Source organism: Colletes latitarsis, chromosome 1 (assembly GCF_051014445.1).
Source record: "Colletes latitarsis isolate SP2378_abdomen chromosome 1, iyColLati1, whole genome shotgun sequence".
NCBI lineage: Eukaryota > Metazoa > Arthropoda > Insecta > Hymenoptera > Colletidae > Colletes > Colletes latitarsis.
In genome coordinates this window covers 45368180-45389565 of record NC_135134.1, presented here as the reverse complement: position 1 = coordinate 45389565, position 21386 = coordinate 45368180, and the positions used below count along the sequence as shown (strand labels likewise).

Here is a 21386-nt window from a genome sequence, read left to right as displayed (position 1 = left end):
ATAATCAGTTTTATCAATAAAACTACATAAAATATTACGCTAGATCTTTTAACGCGATAATAGCATTAAAACATATTTCAAACATTCGTAATAACGAATGCGTTAACTAAAATTTGCTTATCGCGATATCAAATTGACATTAACTAAGGTAGCTATTCTGCATCGTTTACTTCATGCCAGGCCCATTAGCAAATCCGATTTTGAAGATCCCTGATAAACCAGAAAACAGTGAGCCTCCACTCTATGTTTCATATTCTATGGGAGTTGGTCGAACGATCGAAAAGCTTGGTCAGTTGTAGCGCCGACTCGGCTCGAAGTTGTGTAGTTTAAAGGCACACCACTGTACAAAATAGAAGCACGTTTTTTTCGTAATTAAATAACGTAGAGGCAGTAACAGTTACGTAGAAACAACACGAAGAATCCATACAACAATGCCGCGTCAGTCAGGACACTGGGGAAAAATCGTATTCGTATATATTTTTCAATTATTTTCATGTAAGTCGCACGCAATCGTAAACACCCACCCGGTCAGTTCATTCTGTTCTCATTATGACGGAAACAACGAATTGTTTTCCAATTCTATTTTACATGTCATAAAATTTGAACCACAGTAAAAACTTTAATCGTGTAAAACCCATTCGATCTTGTCAAGTTTATCGTACTCTTTTTATTGCAATTCGTTTATAAAAGTGTTTCGTGTAATATTTCATATGTTTTACGATTTGGATGAAAGCCATCTCAACGACCGCTGTTTTACAATACAAAAATTGAAAAGCTTTTTTTGCGAAACATACAACAACGTACTGTGACACTTGCACATATTGTTTTTGTAATTTATTTATAAAGTTATGTTATCATGATAAGTAATAAGATAATTAGAAATCAATTCAACAGTCTCGTTACATACGTTTCCTCCGTAGTTTACTGTCAATCAACAGATTGTTATTAATTAAGCAACACGTACGTGTAATTAATACGTTCACATTTTTCGCGGTCTTTTCAAACTTTTCTTTGTACCTTATACCTTTCGTGCATATCGCATTCTTTTCTATATATTTTTGGAAACATCGTTAAAATTTATGTATAATGTGCCTACAACGGTTTGCAATTAAATAACTTATTATCCATGTAATTTCCTTGTAATTATAGTGCCGTGCAGAATGTTAAAATGTATTACTTAGCGTTTAACAAATATTATTTTAACGCACAATTTCAAAAGCAACTACAAATTTGTGTTATTTCGCTTTTAATTTATTCAACTCAAAAAATCACGACACAGTTATTCATTTAAACAAATCACATTGATTTTATAAAGATTTCGAATAAACTTCGAGGTGTGCTGATATTCATAGAGTTATGGTACTGGTACTCGAAGTTGTACCGCCCATATTTACTTTTTTTAACAATCCTTGAATGAAGTACACCGTAGAACAAGGCTGAAATGAAAATACAATACCAAACATAAATTCGTTACCATTTATTTGTTTTTTACGAAGTATTCGTCAGATTCGTGAAAATTTAATGGCGTTTGATTAACGTTTCGATGAAACTGAAAACCGTTTTAAATCGCGTGCATAATGGTTCCACGCAGTGTACGCGTGTTGACTTCCGTTTCTACTATTTCGTTGTCTTCGAATATGGTGCTTTTGGAACGTCTTGAAAGCTTCGGATATTCTTGCGCGCGTGTTAGTAACACGCGCTTTCAGTGATCGATACAGTAACACCTCCCAGCAACAGGGTACTGCCACAAGTAGTTATAGTCAACCGAAACCTCTCCATTCTTCCGTACGGTTTCATTAGCCTTGTTGTATTTTTGACGCCGTCGTTAAACGCTCAAACCCGTACCCTGTACCGATACCGTACGCAATCCGATTAATCGTATTCGACGGGGCTGGATTAACGTCGGGACTCGACACGAAAATTTTGATCAGCCTAGACGACCTAGTTTTCAGCCCAGGAATCGTCGAATTTAATAGATGCTTCCTTCGGCATACCAACGACTGTGTATAGCATAATCGTAGGCGGTTTCGACGATGTACACGATTTAATAAGGAGATTGAAATGTCACATTCTCACATTTGCGCATTGCAAAAGGAACAACTTGAACTCGAACGTTTTGTACACATTTTGCGGGGGAAAAATCTCATTCCGACGATTAAAATCATACGAAGGCAATAAACGTTTGTGGCACAGAAAACGAGTTTGTCTTAACAAGTACGCATACGTACGAGATTTTTTATTCGTCCTCTAAAGTCGCGGATTTCATGATTATTAAAATATAAATTACTCGTGCTTTCGTTTTAGTTTCACTGTTAATTCTTTTATTGGTTTCCCTCCGTTCCATTCCCATCTGTTTCTTTGCTCAGAAACGATATCGTACTTGCTCTGTATGGTATTAGCTTATCATATTTGTCTGACCATGCACGAATCCAGTCTACTTGTTTGTTCTAGTTGTATTGTCATTACGTACGTTCGATCTGTTACGTATTGCAACGAAATTTTTAATTACCATTTTGTATCTTCCTCGGTATGTTGATTCTTGAGATTATGTTATTTGTTTCGTGCATTAGTTGATGAAAGTGATCTAATACGTATCTTTTGGAACTTCGAATTTAAGACGAAAACGTTGATCATCCTAGACGACCTACTTTCAGCCCAGGAATCTGTCGCATTAATATATGCTTGCTTCGACACACTGGGTTATGTCAATATTAAATATCCATTAGTTAATACCTAAATTTACTGTTAATATAATTGTAGCTCGGTTGAACATATTTTCACGAAGTGTCAAATTTGCAATTAATAATCCTGGTTTTAACATTTCGAAATTTTTAAATAATAATCTAGTATTAGGTTGTAATTAAATATTATCCTCGTTTTTTCATTTCACATACAAATAAATAAAATTTTTGTTCCTTCTAAATAACAGATGTTGCAGTAAGTAGAATATAAATTACGTTTGCCTTTATTTTACTTTCATCGTCATTTTTATTACCCACATTTTATTTCGTTTATCTGTCCAATAATCGCCTTACTCTACTTGTTTAGCAACACGCCGTTGTGCTCGTCTGGCCATACACGATTCTAGTTCACTTGTTTGTCTCACTTTTATTTTGTTTCCTCTTACGGAAGTGCTCGAACCCGGAAATTCTAATTTAAACGAAACTTTGCGCGAATCTGGAGCATAATGAAGTATGCACGGATAATTTTTCTTCACCGCGAAAACTGAAACTGGCGAAATCAATCCCACAAAGTTTTCGCGTTTTTTTCAATATAACTTTGTAACGGTACGAGGTAGAATAAAGTTGTAAATGCAGAAATTTTTCAGTTTTTCTTTTTTATGCTATGTCGCATATTACTTTGGCCATTCGTCATTTATAAGCAAATTCAATTTTATATTATTTTACGTACGAAATTTTAATCCTGAGAGATGGAAATAATCACCTTATACAGGGTGTTCGGCCAACCCTGGGAAAAATTTTAATGGGGGATTCTAGAGGCCAAAATAAGACGAAAATCAAGTATATCAATTTGTTGATGGAGGCTTCGTTAAAAAGTTATTAACGTTTAAAGTTCCGCCCGTACTGAATTTTTTTCTAGAAAATGCGCAAGATTTCGGGGGTATGTCTATTCACCAAAAATGATTGTAATTGACCCCCACAGCTAACAATATTTTTTTCAGAACGATTTGAAATATTTTAATTTCGTCGAAAAATTTCATACATTCTCGAATTTTTTTCTAGAAAGTGGGTAGGATTTCGGGGGTATGTGTGTTCACTAAAAATGATTGTAATTGACCCCCGCAACTGAAAATAATTATTCCAGAACGATTTGAAATTTTTGAATTTAATTGTTAATAACTTTTTAACGAAGCCTCCATCAACAAATTGGCTTTCTTGATTTTCGTCTTATTTTGGCCTTTAGAATCCCCTATTGAAATTTTTCCCAGGGGTAGCCGAACACTCTGTATAAAAAATTTACATTTAATTTTTGTCCAAATTTTAAGAGTTAAAAGACAACTATTGATTGTTTTGGACGATCGAAATTTAGCTGAGAAATGTTCGAATTAACATTTGCTTCCTCCGAGACACTCGATCGAACACATGTTGTACGTAGTATGGTATTACAGTTACACTGGTGGTATTGTATATAATATAATTCAAATTAAATTAAGCGACAAATTAAGCTTGATACGATTATACAAACTCATGTACAACATGGTTAATACGACCACGCGCGTTTACATGTAGTGTCTTAATTCATTGATTTAATAGATGTCCCAGTTAACATGGACAGGGAGATACGTTTCACACTATATTTAATACTGTTTAAGTTTTCGTAACAACGACCACCGGGAATATCAAGTTTGTTCCGAGCATGTATATTAAAAATTTTGTAATCGTCCAAGTTCTATGAATGGCGATACAGTATGTTGTTACACGTAACAAAGTTTCGCGCTACCTTTCCGAATGAACTGCAGACGATGGTTTCAACGATTTAAACGTTACCATTGTAAAACGCGATGCATTTTTAATCAGCCACAATGGCAGGATGCGTTAAGCTTTCCAGATGTCCATTAATTATTTCTCCTGTTTCCGCAATACCGAGTTGTTAAACCACTCTTTTTTTATTTATTTATTTATTTTTCTTTTATAACCGCACACCACAGTTTCGTTCGCGTTATTGTTTATTTCCAGTCTACCGTTCCAGTTTCCATACTTTACGTGAATTTTTCACTGTTGTGTAATTTAATTCGAACAATGAAATGTTCCTTCTATATTTAAAATTTTCGAATTCTCGCTTTCGCGCAATGAAAATCCACTCAAAACTGAACGGAATGACGATACAAATAAACGTTGAAATATGAATCGGAGAAGAATGTTAATATTTAAAAATATTCGGAAATTTCGTCGATGAAATGTACGGTTGTAAATAAAAATTTAATAATTCGTGCTGTTATTTTTGATCAGAAATCAAGTTGTTTAATGTGATATTATTGTCGGTGACTTACAGATGCAACATCCACGGTGTATGTGCAGTTGATAGCACCGCACTACGTAACATACGGCAGCTCAGCTACTCTACATTGCAACCATAGTGTCTCAGATGCTTATTTGCATAAAGTCGAATTCATGAAAGATGACAAGAAGATATTACAGTACATAAAGGATAGGAAACCGCCATTCGTCGAATGGCGAGTAGACGGCGCGAACATGGAGGTGAGTTTGACGCAATTAACGCGCACAGTCACACGGTACATTTTAATTATACGTATGCGCTTTTAAGCAATCGTCCGGTCATATTTATCGCTTCTATTTTCACAAAGGAATGATTTTTCAGACCAAAATATGTGACACTAATGGAACATAGAAAAATTCTTTTGAAGTTAAACATTTTTACGTTACTTATTATACAGTTTGTTACTGCATTTGAGTGCAATTATTATTGCATTTTTATCCTTTGCACGCTGAATGCCTCTCTGAGGGATTTGTCGTATTTTTGGGGAAACGATTTATTTTAATTACAGAAATATAATTTAACTTAAATACCAGCAAAATAATCTTTTTTTTTTTTTAATTTATTTCGACTTTTAATAGCGTTTATTTCAAAATAATACAATAGGAACTACAGGTTATTTTTTTACGAATAGCAGATTAGAATAAAAAAAATATTCCCTTTTATTTGATACAAGGTGCATATGGCAGTGTTTATTTTATGTTAAATATTTCGCGTGGTGATAAATAATAATGTCAAAAAATATGATAGTGCTTTTACTGTTTACCTTTCGAGAAGCAGTAATTTAATTTAAATACCAGCAAAATAATTTTTTTTTAAATTTATTTCGACTTTTATTAGCTTTTATCAAAACAATACAATACGAAATACAAGTTATTTTTTTACAAATAGCAGATTAGAATAAAAAAAATATTCCCTTTTATTTGATACAAGTCTATAAATTTATATCAAATATTTCGCGTGGTGATAAATAATAATGTCAAAAAAGTATGATAGTCCTTCTATTATTTACCTTACGAGAAGCAGTATTTAATTATAGTTTTATATTCCATCCCAAAAGTAAGTTAAATATTGATTTCCTGGATTACCAGCCACAGTAAAACAAATTTAGACTGCGTTTGTTCGATAGATAGCACAATGGGTGTCTATAGAACTGTATTATGTTTTCTGCGTGATAATAAATACTTAACAATCGTATAAAATATGTATTGAAGTATTCCCATTAACAAGTGTATGAAAAGTAGTTCACTGATACCCGCATGTGAGTGCTTTGCACGAAAAAGGAATGTGACGATGCAATGCGTTTAATGATTCCGCGATATCGCGATAGATGATCGCGTGTTTGAGTTACGTGCTGTTCTCACGTATCCATGTTTCATATTGTACCGGCAGTTTTTGTGATGCGTTGAAATGTGTAATGCGGGAATTCATTTCTGTCTAGGTATCTCACAACGTAGACACGCACGCCTATTATATCATTCTGGTCAATGAATTTCATTTTTATACGTTTTCAAAAGAAGAAACAAAAAGAATATTCTCTCCACAGAATACGGTACTTTGAAATGGATACCATTGTAGCATTTAAATTTGCTAAATCATCGATTCATACGTCGAAATCATTTTTCTTTGAACACTTTAACAGCCAGAAATTATACACGTTATAAAATATTAATACTGTTCGACCACTATACATGCAGGGTATAGTCGACGCACAGTAATCTGAAAATCGATATTCTTTCATCAAAATTAAAAACATCTTCCTTTTGTATTGATTATTTCGTACAAAAATGTATATTTTTAAGATAAAATTCGATCAATTATAATAAGTTATTTCAATGAAACACAAAGAAAGTAACTGTTTTTGACCATTATCTGTATCAAGAGAGGAAGCACACAATATTTGGAATACCAATTATTTTAAAATGAGAGAAATAAAATTGAACAATATTCTAAATAAATCAAGAAACTTTTATATTCAAAAGCTCTGTTACATTCAACGTAATAATGAAACATTAGACTAATTGAAAAATGATACAAAGTAACGATTCTGTTACGGTATTACAATTTATTTTCATTTTATAAAATTGGAGATGGAATTATTTCATCATGTTAAAGCAGACGATGGAATTATTTTCTCTTACCATCAAACACAACAATCACAACACAGTCTTAAAATTTACTTACGGTAGTTACAGGTGCAATTTTCGGAGTCATAACCAGCACATTCTCAGCCCCACATTTCATACATTTCACACTGCAACCCTCCACTCATCTCCCCTTTTGTCTTCGCTGTAATTTACATTCCAGAAAAGCATAGCCACACTATGGAATATTCCACGTTACATTACTTTTGGTATTCCAAATTATCAACGTGGCATTGAAACTAAAATTTCGTGTCACATTTTGTATTCGCAAGGTGATTGAAAAATTAATACGAAATCATTGAATTAATACGCAAGTAAGTAGATTAAATGATTTGCACCAAAGTTTTGATATGTATAATGATTGGATATTTTGTAAAAAAAACTTTTACAAATTGACGGCTCTTCGATCTGCCTTCTACTATTTGCAGTATAAAAAATCAAATAACGTTATTTAAATACTTCAGTATCTAAAATTATCAACGGTATTCCAAATATGCTGCGCTTTCTTAAGTTATTATTTAAGAAATTATCTGATTCCCCGAATCTCAGAATTTCAATTTATTTTTTAGTCTAATATTCATATATTGTCTATTATTTGTTTTATTATCATATAAAAATGCCAGAGCTTCGTTAGACGACAACGAAATTAATTTCCTCATTTTTATTGTCCGTTCGAGATATTTTGATGTTTCGTACGAAACAACAGCTAAATTCTCTTCTTATTCGTTTGCATACGTAATTATTGCTCGCGTTATAAAACTTTGTTTTTGTCTCGTTTTTTCTTAAAATTCTGGTGCTTTTCCTATTTGCGATCGCGTTGATGTCTCTTCGCGTGACAGGCAACGCGAATATCGAAGTTTCAGAATTCGTGTTTTTCTATTTCCGAACAATTAAATGTCCGGAACGTCAGAAAACCGCGACCATCCATCCGCTAAAATCCGTAAAAATTAAATGTTGCAAGAAACAGCTCCCAAAGTTACTTCCCCTTTTCGTAATTATCCGAACTACCACAAAAACAAAAACCAACACTGTACAGTTACTTACGTTCGTTTAAAAACCTTTCCTACACTTAAATTGTTATAAACGTTGCATCGTTTGTCCATGAATTCAAAAAGTGAATTTATTTTCACAAAACAACTCTTTTTTTTTTTAAATATGAACGATGGCCATCTATTTTATAAGAAAATATTAAAGTACCACCGTCGACGCGAATGGATTTATTACACAAACTAATAAGCCACTGATCTGGCGTCACACTTTAAGGTCTGCCACGTATGAATCAATAGTTCAACAATCTCTAACGAAAAAATATATTGTTCAAAAATAAATTATCGGAGCTGTCGGGTCGTTTCAGTATTTTAAGTTAAATCGTGGGTTTCTCGGCTAGCGTTCATTGCACTTCGAATTTAACGATTTGCACAAATTGCAGGAGATGCCATTAAAGTTCAATCTGTGTGATTAATACTAGTTGATTAATCGTTTAATTTGAAGTCAGTTCGTTTTTGATGGGCTCACGTGCCGATGAAGGTATGTAGTCACTCTGAAAACATTCGAATGGTGAAATCCTTTCCTCTGAAATATCCTATCTTATGCCACTGGCTGAATGCAGCGCGTTATACTTGTCTGACTAGATTTGATTTATTCTACTTGCTCGAGCACCATCAACAGTTGCGTCAAGTTTATTTGATTATTATTTCGCGAAATGTTTCGTTATTTTTGTTCGAGTCTGTTTCTGAATTTCTAGCTCGCGAAAGTGTGATAGCCGTTTTTCAGAAACCAACGTAACGTAAACCATTCAGGTAGAAAACAAAATGGTTAAAAATTACTGAGACACAATTCAATTTACTTTTAATCGCATTTACATGGATTAACCTATTTCAAATAAACAGTATCGAAATAATCGCGCGTATTACGTTGAATATTCATGTTTCCAGCGTTACACGGGAGTTAATAAAAAATTAATAACGATATGTTTGCGTGTAAGCAGATGAAATGATATAATAACCATTATTTCTCGCTATGCGTGTATATTACTGTTGTGGAAAAGAGGATGAATTTGAAGCTTTCGTGTTCGTAACATTAAACTTTTATGGAACAATATCAATATAACAATATTGTAATCAATGTATTATTGGAATTACGTGAATGAGATTATTTATTATAATGATAGAAATGTTATTGATAAATGATTAACAAAGTCCACATCGTATCGATAATATCATTGTTTCGTATTTACAAAATTTGTATAATCGCTTATACTTTCTTCTCCTACTCTGTTTATTATAACAGAGTAATTAAACGATCACGACGCGTAAATTCGTTAATTAATTCCCATCGCTAATGAATTCTTCAAAAGTGACAGTCGAGGCTAATGGTACTTAATAATAATATAATATAATTTGTAGGTGTTAAATTACATTGAAAACCGATTAATCTTCGAAATTGTTTTAATATTAGAGACAGGGAGAACCAAAGCGAGGAGAATAGTATCGAGTGTATTACGAAATGCAGATTGCACGATTTTCGAGTGCATCGTGTTGCAACGATGTTTCGTGCATCACACGATTTACTTAAAGTTGCAAGCTGCATTGTACCTGAAATGTCAAGAATAACCTAGAAAAAGTGACGCATACACTTTATCGCCCACTAAACGCGTCTGTTATGTTTACCCTGCACCCTCTAAGACGTATATCCGGCTACGATAATACGGTCAGTGGACATTACAATTCAGGTGTGGGCTACTCGACTGTCCGCAATGATAAAGAGTCAACATTGAATAAAAGTATCCCCCTTTATCTAGGAAAATATAAGGGTTACTTAACGGGCAATTTTATTATTTAACGCTCGAACGGTTTTCCTTCTTACTTTTATCGAATGCCTTCGTTCCAGTTTTATTGTTGCTTTTTTCATTAATTTCATGCCTCTCTGCTTGTCTGGCCAGGAATGCTCTTATTCCACTTGCCCTTCTGCATTAAATGTTTTTTCACTTGAAAACAATAATAAACCGGGACTGTGTAATCGATAGATAAAATTTCTCTTCCATGAACATTAGGGTGGATCTTGGTTACCAAATTTAATATCGCCGCTACTTTAAACGATAGACAGTGTTGCTGAAAATGGTTGCGTGACTACGAGAAAAGCATGGTGATACATGGTGATATATAAATCTTGGCAGATACATGGAGGAGATTTAAAAACATTGATCTTTTAAATGGAACTTGTAGCTTTTTCTGACAGTCAAGATACATCTATTAAAAAACTAATAGCTTCTTGGATATACAGCAAGTATAAAAGAAAAGAAGTATAAAAATTGTAACCTTTGAACTCGAATGTATTTACAGCTGAGAGATGAAAAGATCAATATTAAAAAGAATTTTAAATCGTACTTTACGTTTCGAAATATACATTAACACCATGTTTATACTAACTGTATGCACTCTAAAATTAAAGATAATATTAACAAGACCTAAGCTAACGTTCTACGAGTAAAATGAACAAAAATATATTCGTTTCTAATATATTATTCAAAGAGATTTTGTTTAAAAACTGGTTACCTAGTTAACTTCGGTGTGCAAAAATACACGATCTTCACATTTAAACTTTTTCCTTGCTCGTAACAGTTTCCGCGATATTGGACCAAATAGGGTTAACGGTCCAAACTTTTAAGGCTATTTCCAGGCCTTCGCTATGAATCATTTCCCAATAAAAAAATACGCGATTAACTTGTAGAAATTATTTCTTACGAAAATTTTATAAAAATCGTCGATTTACACTGGAGAACATTACAACATTAGAAATCGTAAGGGATCATTTAAATTAATTTAATTTATTTGCTATTAAAAATCGTAGTATAATAATTTCTTAATCTAGTTCTCGTTCGTTCTTCTTTTCAATCAAAGAACTCGAAATAAGAACAGAGAACTTTCAATTGGGAAATTTTGTTTTTATTTTGAAAAATGAACTTCTCCACTTGAGAGTTTCTGGCAACATGGAATCCTCGGTTTTCGACACGAAGCAACTTTAACTGTTACATCAGGGGCTCATTACTGTTAACAAACCTATGCAATGTAGTTCCAGAAACAGGAAACAGTTTAACTGTTTTATTTAGACCATTTACCCTTCTCTCACTGCTTTAATGGCTTCAATCATATCATTTACATCTCATAACTATCTTGCACGCTTCGCTGGGGGCGAAAGTATGTTTTGAAACGTATCTAGACCATTCTAAAGGACGAATAGACTATTTTAAATCTCACACGGAATTACTGAGGGTAATATAGAAGTGAGTTTCGTATGTAGTTCCCTTCCCAAGTGGAACGTGCCATCTAAAAAGAGCAGATGCATTTTCTTTCTAAATGGAACTGCATATTTTCGTACGCAGATCAACATTCCACGTATAAAACTACCGAGCGTAGTTCTGCGTAACAACGCTTAGAGTACCGAGGCTTATGCCAATAACCTTACTCGCAGTTTACGAACATCGTTTTTACTCACCCTCCAACTCCGCCACTACCAGAGGGTTATTGGACTTGGAATAAATAGCCTTCGTTACCAGAATTATTAAAGGAACAGGACTCGAGACGGAGCGTTCAATGTTGTTACGTTTGAAGGGATGTTTTCTCCTAGATCTTTTTTACTGACGATCGATCAACTTTCCCAGAAAAACAACCCTCGGTATTAGGCAATATTTAACAAATTAATACTTCGTCAGATATTTCAGATTTTATTTTAAAAACCTCTTCCAAAAGTTGATTCGAGTAAAAGACAAAACATGCAATTTAATTTTTAAAAAAGAACTGCACTTTCTCGGTGAGATGTGAAATTAGCAGAAAATGGGAGATTTTGAACATATCTTGATCTAGTTCTCGATCGTTCTTTTCTAGCAAAGAACTCGATAGAAAGAAGAGATCCCTCAATTAGGAAATTTTATTTTTATTTTGAAAATTTCTTTTTGTTTACCTCTGCTCGAATAGGAAATGGAACTCTGTATGGCTGATTGGATACATCTTAGAGCGTAGAATTCGATAGGAGCATCGGTTTCCGTTAAAGAGGATAAGCGAGGAACGGTCTTGTCGTAACTGTTTTAAAACGAACGCGGTTTACTCGAGGAAATTGAAACTGTGTACGGTAAGCAACGTAGCCAGCCGTGCATTATATCGGGACACAATATCGAGACAGACTCGGCCGACTGACCAGCGAACACGTGCATCGAGACATGCAACTTTAATAATGAAGACCAGCGACGGCGATCGCAGTTCGTGACACTTCCTATATCGTTTCAATGAAATACGTCTATCTTTCCTGGATACGGTCTCTACTTTTTTCCCTTCCCCATCCACCTTGACACCTACGCGATCAAACCGGTCGTTTGATCCATTTTTAAGAGATCGATACGTCCCGTTCGAGCGCGTTACCACGCAAGGGGCAATAATAATGGACACAGTGTCCGAAAGAGTACACGGGAACAATGGCCAAGCGTTATTTAAGAGGTTTTAGGCAACCCGTTTGACACGATCGACGTTCAGAACGATGCACCGCCTGTTTACAGTACTTGGAAAACGGCACGACAATCAAATTAAAGGACGTCCGTTTCGAGGCGTCCGGTTCATATTCCTGTCAGGTCTCAATGACGACTCCTATTTATACCGAGGCTTCCGAAACTGTTCAAATGAAAGTTATAGGTAAGAGAAAACTGTCCTTGAAAAATCGTTCGTCGCTTATTGTGACTTTTTTTGTTTAAATCGACGAGAACTTTCGTCGAGCTTCGATTTGTTTTTACTCGAGAGCGTATTAAGGAGCTACGTACGCTTGGAACCTGGAGGAAATTAACTATCTTTTTGTAGAACAATTGTAGCTCTACAGAATACAGATTTCTACAGATAGTTTACAGAACTTTGAATTTACGTAAAATGAAAACTACAAAAGTTCTTATTAGGATTTGTACGAAATCGCCTTTTAAAGAATTTTAATCTTACCAAGTGCCATCGATGCCAGGCCCATACAGTAATCCTTTTTGCACTCTCTGTTGTTTCTTTTTTTATCTCTCTAAAGTGTATGTAGCCCCTTAAGTGATTGCGTTCGACGACGAGAAACTTAATTCTGGAACTGTATACTGGGAATTTCCTACGTCTATAAAATGTCGCGAAGAGACAATTATAAACCTTTCTGGTATTCATGGTGGTCATCTGAGCAAGTAAAAACATGTCAGATATGTTTCTTAATAAGTAAAAGTAAGTTACAGACGACAGGTGCTCTGGCATTTAAGTGCATTGTAAATATAAACAAATTTCTCAAAATGTAAATACCCATCTCAGTGTACAGGGTTAAGTTTAATATTGATTAAGTTGTTCTGTGTTTAAGATATTTGTTATGCAAGTACGTAGATAAAATATTAATTTCTCTGTATTTTTAAAGAGTTTGTTGTAAAAGTACATTTCTTCGCCTTCTAGAACATCGTATTTAAATTCGGGCAGTGGCAATTTTTCTATCTTTAAAGAATCTCTTATAAAAGTATGAAAGTAGAAGTAATCGTTATTAATTTCACGACTTCTTCAAAATTTAAATTTGAATCCAGTGAGTCTCGATTTATCTGTTTCGAAGAAGTTCTTATAAAATTAGGTAGAAAAAGTGATGGCTATTTAGATTCCATGACCCTTTCAAAATTCAAATTTGAACTTTTCGTACCCTAATTTTTCTGCTTTCAAAGTATCTCTTACAGAAGTATGTGGAAACTATCGTCCCTTACATTTCTTGATCTTTTCAAACTTCAAATTTAAATTCAGCGTGTCACAATTCTTCTACTCTTAAAGAATTTATTACAAAAGTATGCAGAAACCATCATCTTTTACATTTCTAGATCTCTTTAAACTTCAAATGTAAATTCAGCGTATCAACATCTCTCTACTTTTAAAGAATTTGTTGTGAAACTATAAAAGCAGAAGTAATTATTGCATTGATCTTATGATCCTTTGAAAATTCATATTTAAATTACAGTAGTATGTAAAAGAAATCATTATTTACATTTCTTAACTCACAAAATTCGAATTTAAATTTAAAGAGTCTCTATTTTTCTGTTCTTAAATAATTTATTATCTAGAATCTAAATAATTGCAGCAAAACGAATCTGTGAATTCCTACACGTATCGAGATTCGTGCAATTATCTAGCCAATCAATCTAATTCCCACATACATAATATTATCGCAATGGCCTATAATAGTTCATGCTTGAGATCTCGTGACATCATTGGGCCTTTACTAACAATCTGCTTTTGTCTCGAACGTAAGACTTCAGTTTCCAATTACACTGGTTGTTAAATGATCAGTCCTTCCCACTTGTTGGCACAATGCAACATAGATATTTGCATGAAATTATCGAGGTTCTACTGTATTAACGATTTTATTTAAATCTCTTAAACCTTTCACTTTGACAAAACAAGATAACACTTCGTTCCTCTTGAGTGGAAAGATTTAGAAATCGAATGATTCGATGAAACAATTAAAGCAAGATGCGAACACGAATTGTCGTTACAGTAAAGGGGTTAAGCTAATTGCAAAATTCACAGTTAACGTAAATAAATTTTAAAAAGTAAAAGTCGTTACTGATTTTGTTTTGCTGGACGTAAAAAGTGCCCGAATAAATTTTAAACCGCCACGTTCGGGATATACGTATTGTTTCCGATTAAAATTCAAGAGGAGAAAGATTTACATTTATTTCAACCGATCGTTGGATAAAAGATGCAATAAAACTCACCGTCCGTCCTTTCGTTGATCGATCGATTAATTCTGTAATCGTATCGCTTATACTGTGACGTATAACCGTGATAAAACATTGTCTTTGCAATTATAATGTTCTGTTTAAGCATAAATTGTTATTTGACGTTAGCATAAAATGCATCGGTTGCGTACAAAGTATTTAATATGTGCATATTAAAATACGAATATATTTAGAAAAGCAATTTGTAGGGAAAAATATGTTTCGTTGGAAATAATTAAAGAGCCGCCTATTTAAATATGGTAACTCATACGTACTGCATAAGTTGCTTATATTATGCAAGTAAAAGGAGCAAGAATTTTATTTTTTAATATACTGTATTAGTTTCATTTTTTAAATATAATTCATTTCGTTGTTTCAAAACCTCGAGTTCTCTAATTATTTCCAACGACGTCGATGCAAGTTGTTCTGCGATTCTTAAATAAAAGAAAAAAAATACTGTTTAATCGGGCTCGAAGCACCGAGGTACTCTTGCCTGGTTTTCAGGTCGCAAAAATTTTATTCTAATTAATGTTATGAAATTGTACAGTACCACAGACTGAAAACCCGAAAATCACGTTCAAGAAAAGCATGTACGTGATCGGCGAGAGTTTAGAGGCGAATTGCACTTCATCAGCTGCGTTTCCAGTTCCTCATTTGACATGGTTCATAAACGGGAAAGAGGTAAGCGTAGAAAATAAAAATAATTGGTTTCCGTTTCTCGAATCCATTGATATTATACAAAAAATATTCGGTTTAATCAATATTACTTTACCGAACGAAATTCGTGTTATTATTAATATTGCTGCTTTGTCGTTTTTCGTCCTTTAACCGTCGCGCGGCTAAAATTGAGTCTCTTTGGGCTCGAGTTTACGAAGTTGGAATTTACTACTCGACGCAGGATACTTCAATCAACGTTAACGTTGGAGCTACAAAGGATATATCCATGTTCTCGTGAAGTGTGTCGAATACGTTTAATGTTAACTTATCAAATGATTTCTAGTAGGTGAATATAACAGTATCAGAGAAGTCTGTAAATGGAATCTCACCTTTGAAAATTTAACGAAATACGACAATAAATGTAATATTGATTGCACGAAGAATCGGTTCATTATTGAAATTGGTTTCTGAGTAAGGTGTATTTCACATTCCCTGTCGTATCGATGCAATTCAAACGCGGAATATTAATAACACTTAAACAATATAATAATGTAGCTATTATCAAAGCTGTGATAAATTCGACCAACATCCACTAAACAGATATAATCAATCGAATATTATTAATATTATTCACAGTTTGGAAATTCATGGATCCTTGTACTATGTTTTTCGTTTTACTATTTATTGTTGCCTTTAAACGCTAAGGCGAAAAGATAAATATTAGTAATAAATATGGATACAAAGTTTTTTATTTGAAAACATGTTTATGGAAACTAGTCCACCGTATTAGAACCAAGATGTATAATAGCTTTTACTTTAATCTTTTGTTCTATAATCGCTAAGTCTTTTGTGATTGTCGATCACATCGAGAGTTAAATTTTAAAGATGTCGCTAATGCCTAATACTAGGTGCTGTCCGCCGTTAAAGTAACCTTCTAATCATTGGTAAAACTGTTATACATTATGTTTGCATCTTGTTTGATTAGGTGGATATCACTCTGGTAAACCACTATCCTTACACGCGTCACAAGGACCAACTGATGTCCGCCACTGCGAAATTAACGATAGAGGTTTCCGCGTTGCATGCTGGGGAGAACGGATATTTGGAAATCAGCTGCTATTCCACCATTCCGGACTACCCCCTGCACGAGGAGTACGCTGATATCAGGAAGGAAACGGTTTCGGGTAATTATCCAATTCATATTTAATGAATTCTTCGTAGAAACTTTCAATACAAATTGATCTCCAAACAAGCCATTTGCCTTCGATTAAAGTCTTGGTACATTATAAACGAACACGAGCACCATCAATTTATTTCATTAATATAGTGAACAGCTTGTTAAAGTCATTATATTTTTTATTTTTAGTAAACTGTATGCTGTAAATTTATTGATACTGGTAACAGTGTAATCATTATTGAAATTTCCAGAACTTATGACTATTGACTTCGATGTATTTTACGAATATCACTCAATAAAGTAATAAGAAAAGTGAAATATACATATTAGTTTAAAAATTATGTACAAGCGTTCAAAATTATTTTCTTTGGCGTCAAGGATAAACGACAAAAAATTTTATTATAGTTTTATAATAATAATAACTATGGTTGAACGTATATTAATTAACGTTTTTAATGACCATGAATAAATACGTAATATTATTTGATGTGTTACGTAATGATAACGCATAATTGATATTTGTTTCCATTTAATGCCTCCTGTTAGTTGCTATTTTATATGAAATTTCATATTAATTTTAGTATCCCGATGAAAATCCAAACCTATCTTCTGGAAATTTCAATAATATATAATTATATACACTCTGTAGAAAATTAACTTGCAAATGATGAAGTGCATCTAAAAGATGCATCTTTTAAATATTGTTTTTAGCACAAATTTTAGAAAAATTTCGCTGTGCTCTTTGCCTCACTCACTGCAAAATGTATATTTCAAAAAAGTAGTGTTGCCTGGGAAATCCATAAAGGAAATATAAACTCTACGAGCCATATCTACAAAGTGCACTCCATCCACAAATGCCTGATAACAATTTGATCGTTTTGAAACATTATTTTCAACATGGTATCTGTTAAAAAAATACATATTTTTCTAAGGGAATGTTTTTGAAATAGGATGGTATTTTTTTAAACATGGATGTGTTGTTTCACCGTTATACAATTGACAATTAATGAATAGACTACGAAACCCGTATTTTTAAACAATCGATTCGTTGCGTATTCGAAAAAAGAATTAGAAATTCCGCTGAAAAAACGAGATACCCATTGAATTCAGAAACAAATATTTTTTTTCACAGAAATACGCTTACTAATTCGTTTGACCTATTGTCAAATTCCATTTCGTAATCTAAGATAACGAGTCTCGATAAACTCGTGCACCCTCGAAAATAGATATTCTCGTTAACCCGTTTGAGGGGTTATTGTTCCACAGAAAACGAAGTTCCTCAATTAGAAAGAAAACAGCGTAGTTCGCAACCTACATTAATCTCGTATGCATGAATTAGGTCATTCCATAAGTTCGCGCCCACTCGTCCTTCTCAGACCGACGAGAATAAAATTCGTAACATAATAGGATATAATAATTCGATCGCTATCTAAACATTATTAAATGTTTCACTGAAGATATTTTCGTTATGTATTATTTGGATCTTGCTTAAATAGAGGTTCCCTTCGAGGTGGTAATGCGTGATTTAATACAGTCTGTTACTAAAAATATTAATATTACTTTATCCAATACTTTTAACGAGTCGAGCAGCGTATGTAACTTTTATCTCCCACGCATTCTCGTTTGCTCTTTTTCATCCAACGAAGGTGTTATTTATCGGTTGTTTCAGTGCAAATTATACCCGCACCGATCGCCGTGACTTCAGCGCAGAATTTAGCGCGGGGGTGGGCCCTACCTACGTTGCTGTGCATACTCTGCACGGTGCACAAAGTCATTCCTTAATAAAAGTCAATTGCTTTAGGATAATTAAAGGAGAACAAAGAGAGAAAAAAAAAAAATATGTAATATACGTAACGGAAGAGAGACAAGCGGCAGAGAAGGATGAATCGGGAAAGGGAGGGGGGATCTATATACATATATTATATATAATATATATATTAAAGAACGAACAATCACAATGTCTTCCTTGATTATACCGAAATACACGGGGGCAGCGATTTTATTGTCTTGCAGAAATTTTATAACTCATAGACGCGGCTTCTTCGTGCAACTATTTTCGATTGTCGCTTGTATCGATCGTTGTCTATTTCGCGGAAACATAACGAGATCCTGGGGAGAACGCTCGTCTCGCACCGATCCGTAACGGGACCGCGGCCAACGCAAAACGGCGAGTGAATAAAACAATAAAAACAAAAAAAAACAAAAAAAAACACAAAAAAAGAAATGAACAAAAATCGTAGGCAAAACAAATTACTGAATAGAATCTCGCCGGTGAACAGGTGACTTTCGGTTTTTCCAAAGTAATACACGGGCGCATTTTCGTCTCAACTATCTCGCGTCGACGGCAAGATTAACGCGTTCACCGTTCGTTTCAAGTCGATTGTCCTCGATCATTTTTTCCGTTGAGATCCTTTAACAACGTTGTGACCATTTAAATATAGAATAATTGTGTTCGTACTTGTTCGTTGATAAGAGTTTATTGTATTTATAGGATTAGGTACGAATTAACGTTTTACCTACTTTAGATGACTATTCGCGCGATACATGGTGATTGTTGTAAGCGCGATATGCGATCTCGAGCGTTTAAAGGGTAGATTTGTTCGTTATTCGATACGTAACGCTGACAAGGGGAGGTTTTAAAGTGCGTTTTCCATATGGATCCTTGCTCAAAACGAAGTCGATGAATCTTTGAACGAATCTCGAATTCGAGATCGACTGTGTCTGTGCAATTTTATTATGGGACAAAAATAGCTGGAAACATTACAATTTTAAAGTTATTCGATCGATTTCGTTTCCTTTTGCTATGAAACTGTCGATAATAATGCGAGGATGTGTGGGTGTTCTTTAATATAAATCCTACGACACATCATTGATGTTATTGATTTTTCGAAAGCAGATAACAAATAACAGGCAAGAACTAAGCTAATGCTTGAAAGAAATTCAATATCCGATAAATTTCACTTTTCCCACGAACCGCAACGATGTATTTATAAAATCCAATCGTAGTTTTTCTTTTAACATTTAACCGGGCATTTTTGTTTCTCTTTACACAAAGCGATTCCTCTTTCCGTTCTGCTTATAAAAGTACAAGAACCAGTTCAGCAAGTATTGAAATACAAGCGTCGAAAAGGGAATATCGTACGAGATATTCCCAAATAAAACATTTTTAAAGTTTCGTAGCTTCGTGTCGCGACTCTCTGTCTCTCGAATACAACTCTAAACGCGATTTATGTTCAAACCAGAACCGTTATCCAGATATTTTTCTACTTTTCCTGTATCCTACTTATTTCTACCAGTCAAATCATTCGACAACTTTTTTTAATTAAATAATATAATTTTATTGCAGCCATTCTCGAATTATCAAAATCAAGTACAAGATATTTACTTTTCGATGTTCGTGTTTCAATAGTCTTACACAAATTAATAAAAGGAATGAATTTATATTTTTAAAAAGGTACAGTTTTGCATAAAAAAAAGAAAGGTGCAATGATCATTTTCAATTTTTTTAAATGAACAGAAAACAATCCCGTACGATAACGGTAACAGAGAACAATTAAACGAGCTGTATTTATTTTTTATAGTTGATCCAATAAACTTATTGTAAAGTTTGACAATTATCTGATTGTCCTAGATTTACTGGCACCTCTATAATTGAACGTGTCCAGCACAAATTTTTTATATTTATTTCGAATAATTTATTGGGTGCTTCCATGTCACTATAATCTCTTACTGGTGCAATTACAATTAATATTTTTGGAAAAACGCACAGTCATTGCTGATTTATCAATCTTATATAAATAAATTAACCACCACATTACATATCCTGCTATTTTACAGCTATTAAGTAAATATACAGGGTGTTCGACTAACCCTGGGAAAAATTTTAATGGAGGATTCTAGAGGCCAAAATAAGACTGAAATCAAGAATATCAATTTCTTGACTGAGGCTTCGTTAAAAAGTTATTAACAATTGAATTCAAAAATTTCAAATCGTTCTGGAAAAATTATTTTTAGTTGCAGGGGTCAAATACAAGCATTTTTGGTGAATAGACATACCCCCGAATTCCTACGCACTTTTGAGAAAAAAATTCCTTACCGAAAATGTAATGTCTGACCATACCGTTGATATGTTTCCCTGAAATTTCATGCGTATCTTTAAAACGTCATAACTTCTGAACGGATTGGACGATTTTAATGTTCAAAAAGCCAAACGCCGCGTATTTTAGTGTAGAATATGTAGCAATTATAAAAATATTCGAAAAATTGTTCCTTGACCCCGCAAAATGAGAAAAACCCCATAAAAATGGTCCAGTTTTCAAACAGCCACAACTCCTATAATAGTGAATATATTTCAATGAAACTTTTTTCTGAAGTAGAGCCCATAGGTACCTACAAAAAAGTATTAAGCAATTTCTCTGTAGGATGTCAAACGAAATTACTAAAAATCGAAAACGAATTTTTAAGAAAAATCGACAGGGGGTAGGTGCTGAAATTTTTCGGCGAAATTGAAAAGTTTCAAATCGTTCTGGAAAAATTATTTTCGGTTGCGGGGGTCAATTACAATCATTTTTGGTGAATAGACATACCTCCGAAATCTTGCGCATTTTCGAGAAAAAAATTCAGTACAGGCGGAACTTCA

The 21386-nt window shown here is 33.7% G+C and overlaps 1 protein-coding gene and 1 long non-coding RNA gene across 2 annotated transcripts in view; both read left to right on the top strand.

Annotated features, from left to right (window-relative positions):
- LOC143344744 (uncharacterized) overlaps positions 1-21386 on the top strand; it is a 462587-nt gene that overhangs the window by 428589 nt on the left and 12612 nt on the right. The gene's annotated exons all lie outside the window — the stretch shown is intronic.
- On the top strand, positions 306-18583 carry LOC143344726 (uncharacterized). The gene is made up of 6 exons (XM_076771066.1): positions 306-495; positions 5014-5219; positions 12709-12841; positions 15461-15594; positions 16556-16754; positions 18417-18583. Exons 1-6 carry the CDS (start codon positions 432-434, stop codon positions 18527-18529), a joined length of 849 nt encoding a protein of 282 aa, XP_076627181.1. The 5' UTR covers positions 306-431; the 3' UTR covers positions 18530-18583.

Bases quoted from the DNA above. Each gene is read 5' to 3' on its own strand.
- LOC143344726 (XM_076771066.1), top strand. From the start codon at position 432: ATGCCGCGTCAGTCAGGACACTGGGGAAAAATCGTATTCGTATATATT. The intron at 12,842-15,460 runs GTAAGAGAAAAC...GAAATTGTACAG, and splicing joins TGTTCAAATGAAAGTTATAG to TACCACAGACTGAAAACCCG. The intron at 15,595-16,555 runs GTAAGCGTAGAA...TTGTTTGATTAG, and splicing joins GGTTCATAAACGGGAAAGAG to GTGGATATCACTCTGGTAAA.